Raw genomic sequence first — 11464 nt, forward strand, 5'->3', positions numbered from 1 at the left:
TATGAGTAATTTCTGCAGAAGATACTACATTCTGTTTAACATTAGTAGGGAAATATTTCGTTCAAGGTCAGCAATAAAGCCCACCCCTTAAGGCCAAATTGCCTTGAATAATACCTAGAGGAGATCGTGCACTAGCATCCATCACTAGCATTGACCTTATCAATGCCCTTAAACATCTGCAAGGTGGTTGTCAGGAGGAGGGAGCCAGTCTCTGTTCAGTAGTGCCCAACGATAGGACGAGGGACAATGGGCACAAACTACAGCACAGGAAGTTCCACCTCAACGTGAGGAAAAACTTCTTTACTGTGAGGGTGATGGAGCACTGGAACAGGCTGCCCAGAGAGGTTGTGGAGTCTCCTTCTCTGGAGACCTTCCAAACCCGACTGGATGCGTTCCTGTGCAACCTGCCCTGGGTGATCCTGCCTTGGCAGAGGGGTTGGACCAGATGATCTTCAGAGGTCCCTTCCAACCCCTACCATTCTGTGATTCTGTGATCCAGGTGACCTGTGTGCTCCCACAGAGCCTGAAACTGCTCCCTTTGGCTTCAGTGAGATTTGGGACAAAACATAGCTGGGAATCACCAACAGCCATGTCAAGGATCTAGGAGGGAGGAAAGGAGCCTGGAGGAGTTTGTGAGACTTGCAAGGTACAAGGTTTCAGATGGGTGTCGGGGGAGGGAATAGGACTGGAAGAGGTCTCTGAGGGGGAACTCGAAGGAGTCTGGAAGGACTGTAGGAGTCTTTGGGGACGGTCTCTCTCTCTCCCCCCTCTTGCTTTCTTTCAACACCCAACTATTTGCCTTCTCGCAGGTAGCAAAGAAAGGATGACAGGGTTGAAATCAAGACCTTATTCCTATTACAAGCAGGTGTAGAGGATGAGCAGAAGATAGCCAGAGCAGACCCCCAAATAACATTTTTTTTTTTGCTTTTGTCAAGAAGCGGTCATTCCTGCATCTTTCATCTTTTCCCAACACCACCCCACCTTTTCCTTTCCCTCAGGAGGGGTTTGCATCCCCAGGAGCAGAGAGCAGCCAGATGTGTTAAACAATATCCATGTCTCGGGGATCTCAAACTATCCACCCAGTCGACAAAAGACACTCTGCTCCTTCCACAAGCATAGTCCAAAGACATGAGTCTTTGTGGACCTTGAAGTCTAAACAGACCAGCTGATTTTATAATGCTGATTTTGCTCTGAGTATTCACTCCCTAGTGCAACCTACTCATCAAGAACAACCACTTACATGTGAGTATTCAGTAAGATCATATCTTGGTAGAGTTGCTGGGGAAGTTTTCACCAGCTGGCTTGGTCTGTGAACGCTGAACCTCCCGCAGAAAGGCTCCGTATCATTGACAACGTGTTCTGTGGTAAGGAAGTCCTTCATATCTGATGGATTAAAAAAAACAAGAGGAGATGACGGGCTTGAAAATAATTCAGAAGACATCAGTACAGTCAAGGGATTCATGAGAATACAGGACACTGGTATCCAAAATTTGTCAAACAGTCCTACTCTAAAGTATTCTCCTATCCAGATAAACAGTGAACATCTGCAGGGCAATTGTTCACTAGTTTAAGGGTGATGAAAGGCAGGACGGACGATTAGATTACTGTTCTGACCATAAAACCTCATGGTAAGTAACACTGTCTTTAGCCAGATTGAATATTTGTGACCAAATCCACTCTTTCTTTCCAGAAAACACTCAAAGCTGGAAAATTACATATAAAGCAACAGTGAATCCACCTTCCCCTTTGGGATGCTTCTTCCACTTGTTTATCAACGATGCTGATGAAAAACTGCTAGGATTTCTTCTGTTTCTAGTACATAAGAGACTTTCTTCCATCAGTAAGTACTGATGATTCAACTTTTCTTCCCATAAGAGTAAAAAAGCCTGCCAAATGAAGTCAACGGCAGAGCTGGGGGATGCAGGGTGGAAACCAAAAGGAGGCAGTTGTAGTTCTTTGCACAACAGGCATTGGACTTGTTGAAACCTTCAGTGGAAAAACTATGAATGTAGTAGTTTAGCTGTGTTCAAGAGGAAACTATGTAAGTATAGGGAAGGGAGAGCCACTGAAGGTAATTAAATTTAAAAAAAAATATCACACTCAAGAAATTAATTGACCTGAAAATACTTCATATTTGGAGCGAATTCATGATGAATTGTTATACTTACTCTTCCCTAGGCACTCATTTTGGTTTTTCTTGAAGACAGGACACTGGGCTCAATGGACCTTAGGTCTGAATGTGTGTGGTTGTTCTTTTACTTTTCTGGCATTTGTCGACCACAATTTCATGATTGTTTTTCAGTCTTTTAGTATTTTCTACATTTTACAATCAATGAAAAATCAAGTTCTCCTTTATTCTATTTGTTATGTATCAAATTCTTATTCCCACTGTACTGTTGAACCATCACTGGCTTTTAGCTCAAGTTTTTCCCCTTTTTTGTTGGCAGAATTGTAGATTTGGAATCACATAATTAGATTAAGAATGTCCAATTGCTATTTTCATTTTTTTGCCTAAAACTTCCCTCCCTCCACAATTAAGTTAATTAATTGCTTTCCTCCACTTGAAGGAATCAATCACCGTGTATACATATTACTGGCTAGTGCCTGTTCTCTGTCTGTACTGAATATGAGGATGTGATACGAGGTCTCTAGAAAATCATCTACTTCTTGGCATAGGATCAGTATACTATTATTGCTGTCAGATATATAAAAAAATTTTCTGATGTGCACAATACCTTCATGTTAGAAAACTATTATCAATAATTTTATTCTGAAAAACAATTATTGTTTTGTGCCTTGCCTTGACCAGTCAAGTATAATACAGATATTTGCACTGTTTCACTTTCAGACATCAAGAAACACTGAAAGCAAAGACCTCCAGAGTCAGAATCAGCCCTTCCCACAACCTGAGCTGTAGCTATGGGCTACACCAGATTTTCTTCCCCAGCAGACATATTGAAATGTGAATAATTTCACATGCTCCAGAACTTGGATTTTTTGTCTCTACTCCTAACATTTCTAACAACTAAAACATATTACTTGCTTTGATAACTGTGGTGTCGTATGACTGAGTCATGCAATGTATTGCAGAAAGAATCTCTCATCATTACATTAATCATGTGCTGTTTAATATTAGTTCCATAAACTCCCCCATCAGAATACATCCAAATAATGAATAGCTGAGAAACATACTTAAACCCATTAAAAGTGTACATTCACTGACATTAAAAGTTTAAAATACATTTATTTCATAAAAGGAAATCAACTCTCACAGTAAATACTGCTTATTTGTCACAGAAGTTCACTACCTTCTTTCTCAAAGCCATCGCGGAAAAGGATTTTAGCAGAAGTTGGCTCAGTTTCACATCCTATTGAAAGAAGTTCCTCTATTGCTGTTTGCACCTTTAAAAAAATTAAGAACATGAAAAGCAGTCACAGTACAACAGTGTCTGGCTCGTTTCAGCAGAAAGCTTCAACACACAAGTTATCGCTGCATTTTTCATCAACTAGGGACCTGAGGCAAGGCAGCTCTGAATGAGCAGGTAGTCAAATGGAGCTGAATTTTATTCTCTACAACACAAAGCATAAAATTCCAGGTCTGATACCCTTCAGGGGTGTGAAGCATCCTCTAGTTGTCCAGCAGCCTCCTCAGAAAGGTGCAGATTTCTTACCTGAGCTATATCACAGTGTGAGCATTTGCAAGTTCCTCCAGGCTCCACCAGCTATGTTGACCAGATGTCCAACAGCTATCATGGAGCTATCACCCAGGGTAGTTTTGACAGTGACCAACTGCTGTATCAAGAGACTATGGGATTTTGAAGAAGCCAGAACAGAGCTCCTGCCTGAAGCAAGAGCCATACACTACACATTTGGTCTTAGAGGAGAAGTCCAAGGGTCCAGTACCTGAAGATAACCACACACTTCATTGCAGATGTGACAGGCCAAGATCAGATGCTGTGATATGCTTAGAATATATCTGAGAGTCAGTCCCCCAAAAAATCCCACTGCGAGACACTCCCAGTAACAAATAAATCACCCCTACATCATGTAAAATTTATGTCAGCTTCTGGGCCAAACGCTTAACTGCTGTCAAGTACCAGAGCTCCATCAATTACGTGCCAGCAGAGGACTGGGTACCTCCATTTAATGACGCTTACCTGACGAGCCGTCGCATTTGTGGGAATCATCCTGTGCAACGTGTTATTCCAGGAGATACTGAAACACCCTGTACCAGACACAGTCAACATCTGGCAAGCAAAGCAGCAAAAAAATAAATGAAAACAGATACAGGCTGCATGAGATGCACAGACTTCAAACCTGGTATCTTCTATCAAGGAGGATTTTACAGTCAGCACTTTGCCTTTTTAAGCCTCTGTAAATCAAAAGTCCTTTCAGCTACTCTTAAATTGTTCTTGTCCTCCACAGTCTCTCCCGACACAAGCCTTGGGCTCCAGTCCCTAGATTGACAGGAGCACAAGGGATACCTGACCTGTGCAGATGTGCTGACAAATGGTCCCTAAAGCTCCTGAGCTGCAGTTGTGGGGTTTAACCACCAGGAAAAACTTCCCTCATTGCTGAACACTCCATCAAGTTGAAAGTTTCTATCATCTGGTTGCAATACAGGGTTGAGCAGGTAACACACACTGAGTGTGCTGTCACTAAGAAGGGGAAATAAAACTATCTTAAATTTGCCTTAATTAGCATAAGTTAACAAGGTGAGGCATTAATGAGTGAAGTAAAACCTGATGGGAGTCAGCACTGCTTATGCTTTAACACGAGCAGATTATAATGCAACCTTAGGGTTTACATACACCTACCAATGTGTGTAAAAGCCACGAACACCTTCAGCTCATGATGTCATTCTCATCAACTATCTCAGCAGATTAAAAACAAGGTGGGAACACATTTTCCTGTCTAGCACTGACAAGGCCTTTACAGTTAGGGTTTACAGTCGTCTGTGTCAATTGAATCAGGGCTACTCCGACTCCCAGGATCAAGCACACAACACCAACCTGCACTTCTGGAAGTTGCAAGGCATGAGCCCGAATTTCGTGTCTCTCAATGTAGTAGTTGTTCACCACGTGGGGATTCAGCCATGTGTTATGTATCTGGACTCCAACTCTCATCCCACTGCTGGGTGCCTTTCCATGATGCAGCGCTTCCAGGTAGTATCTTGAACCAACAGCTAGCTCAAATTTCTGGGATTTTGGCTGCCAACGCTCACTCCAGTTCTTCACCCAGTTCTCAGACCACTCCGAATTGCCAGCAGGGAGAGAAGCTATTCTCACCTGTGTCCAGACCAACCAAATCAATCAGAGACATTTCTCCAGCCCCAAAAGACACTTTGTCCAATACCACAGCTCCAGAAAACCAGACTTGTGCCTACAGCTGGTAGCAGTGGGTTGATGGTTGACACATTGCCTCCTATTATACAGGGAAAAGCCATCATCTCAATGAGCTTTGGTTTAGTGTTCAATGCCACAAAGAAGATAATTCTTATGGGCGACCCTAGCAACTTTTCATGGACGACTTCAGTTCTACACCTCATGTCATCCAAATACAAAAGAATGAACAATGTCTACAACAAGCCTCCAGGTCCCCTTGCACAGATGATGGTGATGTGCTGAACTAACAAAAAGGTCTTCTGGAAAATACATGGAAAGACCCTGGTTGCAAAAGTGAGGGGTTTTTATGAGCTGAGTGGCTAATAGAGCCAACGTAAAATATACAGCTTTCACTCTGCAACAGATTCATAATAAGGGCCAATAAGATAATTCACACTGAGGAAATTCCCACTTGCTATGACCTTAATTAAAACTATTTCCTATCCTGATCTCATTTTTTCTCTGCCAAGAGTAATACCTTATGTTCTGGATCTTGGGACAGACTTAAGTAGAGAGTTGCCTGACCATCTGCCTGAATCCAGAAGGTGTAATTGTTGGTCTGAGGAGCCACAAAAAATCCACGAAGCCTGGAGCTAAGCAAAATCAGAACATCCATAATATACAAAAGAGTTACTGGGAAAAAAAAAAACAGCCCCACACCCCACCTTCACACGTATACTGAGTAACAAGGAAAGACTGTCAGACCAAGTTATAACAAAAACTACGAAATTTTAAAACTGAAGAGACCTCAAAATGAGCCACTTCCACATTAAATGTCATTTATGCTTTACAAAAGTTTTACAAAAGGAACAAAACAATAAGGGGTTTTTTTGTTGGTCACTTTTTACGCGTTTCTTCTCAAGCAAAGTCTTAACCCCGAACAGGCAGGAAAAGGCTCAAAATCACACATAAGATCAGCTGAGAAAAACAGAGAGATGATAGAAAACTGAAAACATTCACGCATATTGCATGGCTTTTCAAGGATGTATCTGAAGACACAATGGACCCCAACAGAGTTCATACATTTTTGCAGCTTGGGACAAATCAATTTATTTCCATTAACTCCACCTGTGCTGCAGCTGCACTCCACATCTGGCCAGAGCTCCAGCCCAAGACAGCCTCTGAATGGAGCTCATTCTACCTCTGCAGCAATTTCGTTTGTGGTATTTCAGCACATCGAGGCCAGGTAGTGCAAAAATACCAAGTGAAAGCAAAAGGAGGAAAAATAACACACTTCACTGCATATTTTGAGCTTCAAAAGGACCTCGAAAGAGGTTTTTTGCTTTGATTTATAGGAGCTATGCAGTAAGGCTCTGCTGTAAAAAGCTGTCAGGTGTTATTGCTACACCTTACACTGCCAAAGGTGAGTGCCATGGCTTCATCTCTTTTTAAGATGACTGAATACCTGAAGGACTTCTTTGCCCCAGACAGAAATCCTACTGGGGAACTGGCATTAGGTACAAACTTCCATCTATACCCAGGACCTGCTTCTGTCAGATCAGAGGCGTCATCCCAGACTTCAAAGAGAAGCCCTCTGTTTCCTAGAAAGTTAAAATAAAAGCATTCTCAGTAGCAGCCAACAAAAACCCCAGAGCACATGCTAGAGTCAGTGGTGTAAGGAGGCAGGCCAGAACAGAAAATTTTAATACTAAATTGGCTCTGTTTGTGGGTCTCTTTCGCAGTCCCAGGCAGAACACAAATCTCACTTCAGGGAATTTGTTCTACCTTGAAATCTTTCTCCAGCAGAAAGAACAAAAATCTGCAGAGAGCAGAGCATCCGACCAAGCTCACGTCTGCTCTTGTAGGAAAAGGTACTGAGATGACACACAGTCAAAATGAGCTAAGCCTCATTCTATGCACAATAATTTCCTACTGCAATGCTCCACTCAAGAGTGTCCCCAGAAGCCTTGGCAGTGGCTCTAGTTCAGCTATCTTTCCTCTAAATATTACCCATACTTTTTTCCCCCCGCATTTTCCACAGCCCTACACACCAGGCTGACCTTCCTTCCACCATCACCCATCTGCAAGTCATGGACTGAGCTCTCCACCCTGCCTTCCCTTGCTATAGAATCACAGAATAGGTTGGGTGGGAAGGGACCTTTCAAGGCCATCTAGTCCCACCCCTGCAGTGAGCAGGGACATCTTCACCCAGAGCAGGTTGCTCAGAGCCCCGTCCAGCCTGACCTGGGGTGTTTCCAGGGATGGGGCATCCACCACCTCTCTGGGCAGCCTGGGACAGGGGTTCACCACCCTCACTGGGAAAAATTTATTCCTTCTATCTAGCCTAAATCTCCCCTCTTTTAGTTTAAAACCATTACCCCTTGTTCTATCACAACAAGCCCTGCAAAAAGATGTGTTCCCATCGTTCTTACAAGCCCCCTCCAAGCCCTGGCAGCTGCACTAAGGTCTCCCCGGAGCCTTCTCTGCTCCAGGCTGAGCCCCCCCAGCTCTCCCAGCCTGTCCTCCCAGCAGAGCTGTTCCAGCCCTCGGAGCATTTTTGTGGTCCTCCTCCCTATCAAACCTAGGAGAAACTGCTTTGATATTGAAGCAGACAGCATTTTGGAAAGTCTTAATTCTTGACTGCATTCACCACCAAACGATTTCTGCCCTCCGTTTCTATATGTGTGTGTTCGTTTGGACCTTCAGTTATTTGCATACCGTACCTGGCTGGGGGGCACCAAGCCTCCTGCCCTTGCCAACATGCTCAGTGGTGCATCTGATTTGCTGGGGTGAGACGTGCTTGACTTTACAGGGGACACCTGGCAGAAGAAAAGGAGACAAACGTGTGGTGTGAGACTTGAAAATACAGCTGAGCTGCAGCATGAACCCATCTTGTTTCCAAAAGGGGTCAACACTTAAAAAAAAGCCTGGGCTTGTACTATCAAGCAAGCAAAACCATTCATGCCCACAGCCAGAATAACTGAATCTTCCTGATGCTGAGTTCTACTACTCCCGCACCAGTGTCCATGAACGTCAGTTGGGTTTTGTGGTCAGGGCCGTGACCATGGTATTGAAAAAAAAGTATTTCACACATTTCTCCTCTTACCTGCAGCAGTGACCTGCACTGGCTCCTCAAAGAAATCCCCTGTGACAGTGAGATCAGTGCCTCCTCCGAGACCCCCGCCAGCTGGGAACACAGAGGCTATCTCTGCGGAGGAAGGAAAAGGGGAATCTGAAAACAGGCGTTGGAAAGGTTAATCCCAGTCCTATTTCTGTTAAAGCCAGCAGTGCACTTGCACTGTTTCCAGCCAGAGCAGGCTCCGGTGAGTGAAACAGGCATCTCACTGATCCTTCACAGGGGTTTTGGCAGCCGCTGGGATTACACCAGGAACGAACAACATGGATAACTTGGCCTGATGACAGGAGAAATACTGTCATGCTTGTACTGTTACTTAGCAGTGGCTGCATCTGTCATGCTCAGATTACAAACCAGTATATTCTATGCTATCAAGGAGCTCAGAGGAGGGGGAAGTGGAATTAAAACTGTTTTAAACCTTTTGACCTTGTCTGACTCTCTTCTTAATTTAGCCTATAGGTTTAGATGTTACTACACTTTCCAGTCGTCCCTGAGGCTTCAGGGACAAATGTAGAGAGCTGAATATCTGACATCTGAGTGTCCACATCATGACCACAAGAATCTTTCAGGGTTTTACCTTTGTAATAGTCATGCCCTTTTACACCGGAAACCTATTTTTCTCTTTGATTTTTCTCTCACTTCGCATTCAGATGTCCTAGTTTAACCACCCAGTTGTATTTGCATAGTTCTGAAAAGACTAATAAAAAAAGATAAGGTACATTGGTCTATATCTGCATCTTTTCTGTTAATTTGTCTGGTATTTAAACTTTGATTTTACAATATTGACTACTGGCTAGCACAATACAGTCTACTGGATAGATCTGACAGGTCTTGTTTCTGCTGGTGCTCTGACCATAGCCAACTGCATTCAGAGTTAGTTCATTTTACAATGCCTCAATTTGTAAATAAGGACATAAAACTACCCTCTTTCACAAAATGATTTTAAATTGTAGGTGAAACAATGTATGCTATAAACAATATACAAAATGCAGTCATGTATTGGCTATGTTCTAAGAATATCTCTTGAACCAAGATTCTCAGCATTCATTGCATTCATTTCAACCCCTTCAAAGGTCAAAACTTAACAGCAAAACTTGATGGGACCCTGATGGGGACCTGTGCAGGTGAACCAAGTAGTCTTTCAGCTTTATGCAACCTCTGACTAAGGTCAAAGGTTGCCCAGTGCTCTGCAGTCCCTGATCCCCTACTTCTGCTTTGGCTGTTGGGCATATGATCTTGCTGAATCTTGGACATTATTTGCCTGTGACCATAATCGTAAGTGGGTATTCAGGATTTCATTGTCTCTTGTCTACAACATAGCTGGAAATGCCTTGTGGAGGTTATAAATACTAATGTGCATGAATCTGCATTTTTTTAAACTAATGGTGCAGTAACCTGCCATTCACCGTTTACCCACAACTCAGTTCCTGGAGTGGCTGAACATCGTCTCCTTGTATGTGGGATCTATCTCATCCTAAGGACTGCATTTCTAAACTCTCAATCTTACCAAACACAGTGTGATTTAAGGGAGAAAGGTGATATGAAGCTTCTCTAAATGCAACACCTCAAGTCTTCTGCTGATCTGACAAGACAGGGAACAATGATAAAGTAACATCATCCCAAATCCTGTCATACTGCTCTTCCGCGGCTGACTGTCTCAGGTTAGGCTGTCCAAAAGAGATAGAGTTCACTAACAAACTGGGGCTTTATGATACAGCCCATGGCAGCACACCCAGCCTTAGCAAGTAAATCTGGTCTTCCTGAAATTTTTGATCTGCAGCTTTTTGTGTAGTCAAACCCATACCAGGGGATTGGCACACTCAAATTGAGGACACAACAGGATTGCATCCTTGGGAAGAGAAGCAGTGAGATCTTAGGTCTTTCCTCAGTGTGGGAGGGACTTTCCTCATGTGCTGGGACTTCCAGGGGACAGTGCAGCCAGCGAGGTGGATCAGTGCAATACCTGAATGTGTTTGATACAAGAACAGCTCCTGTTTGGCACTGATGAGCCAAGCACCTTTGTGTACTGCTGACCTGCAAGAGAGAGAAAATGCCTGAGACATCCTTGGCCATTTAAGTTAAATTAGACTTTTTTGCAGAGCTGGACACTCAGTCTCCAGAGGAACATTGCTACAAGGACCAACACCACCTTTCACCAGCATATCGAGGTGTTGATTCAAGGGACTCTGTTACATGGCTGAAACTCTTTATTGGAAGTACTGTCCCATTGTAAAGTATGATTTTGACACAGTCAAAACCCATTTTCACCTCTTTTTATGGCTAAATTCTTTCCCGTTTGGATGAAGAGTTAAAAGCAAGGTGAAAGGATTTTGTACAGCTAGGCTTAACAGATGACTTATGCTTTAGGCAATGAAGCTAAAGTACTAAAAGCCCAAAGCAAAGATGGTCTGGGGGAGGAACATTCTCCTTTTTCATTCCCAGTCTGAAGATAGTCTTCTCAAGATAGCAAAACCTCATTTCTAAGCAATGAAATACAAGATTCAGTAAAAACGTCACAGACTTATCCTGGACTCAAATGCAGCTGTGTCCCCATGCAAAACCACAGAAAAAGAGAGAAAAAAATATTTTACTCACTTTCCTTTGTTAAACACTGAGAAGCTAACATTGTGGGACCCTGGAGGAGAGAAAAGTAATGTTCTTTATGTCAGAAGTGTTTATTGTCAGGAGTGCATCCTACCAAGCCTTGTCCAGGTGTCCTGGGCCTGATTCTCCTCTTCCTTATATTTTCTATACAACAGTATAACTGTGTTGATTTCAGTAGAGTGTGTGTGCAGGATGTGAACCAAGTATCAGCTTAGGGATCTTAGAGCCTTAGATCGTAGGTAGACACCATACTGTAGATATGTACAGCTACGTTTCTGAACTTGCAAGCTGAATGTCAGAAGCAGGATTTGGTTGTCTAAGCAGAAGTACTTTGTATCGTCTTAGACCCTGTGGATCCTATCTGACCTCACTTGCCATGTTAGGAAGGTGCAGACCTCCT

The 11464-nt window shown here is 43.2% G+C and overlaps 1 protein-coding gene across 1 annotated transcript in view; it reads right to left on the bottom strand.

Moving 5' to 3' along the window:
* Positions 1-11095, bottom strand: part of LOC104616272 (fibrocystin-like) — a gene marked incomplete at both ends in the record, with an annotated part of 47514 nt that extends 36419 nt beyond the window's left edge. The window contains 10 exons of the mRNA XM_010288457.1: positions 1241-1383; positions 3309-3402; positions 4158-4247; positions 5013-5288; positions 5863-5977; positions 6790-6925; positions 8048-8143; positions 8431-8532; positions 10424-10494; positions 11056-11095. Coding sequence (XP_010286759.1) covers positions 1241-1383; positions 3309-3402; positions 4158-4247; positions 5013-5288; positions 5863-5977; positions 6790-6925; positions 8048-8143; positions 8431-8532; positions 10424-10494; positions 11056-11095 — 1163 coding nt within the window. The remainder of the gene's footprint in view (positions 1-1240; positions 1384-3308; positions 3403-4157; positions 4248-5012; positions 5289-5862; positions 5978-6789; positions 6926-8047; positions 8144-8430; positions 8533-10423; positions 10495-11055) is intronic.
* Positions 11096-11464: the final 369 nt, after the last annotated feature.

Source organism: Phaethon lepturus, unplaced genomic scaffold (assembly GCF_000687285.1).
Source record: "Phaethon lepturus isolate BGI_N335 unplaced genomic scaffold, ASM68728v1 scaffold2416, whole genome shotgun sequence".
In the NCBI taxonomy this organism is placed as follows: Eukaryota; Metazoa; Chordata; class Aves; order Phaethontiformes; family Phaethontidae; genus Phaethon; species Phaethon lepturus.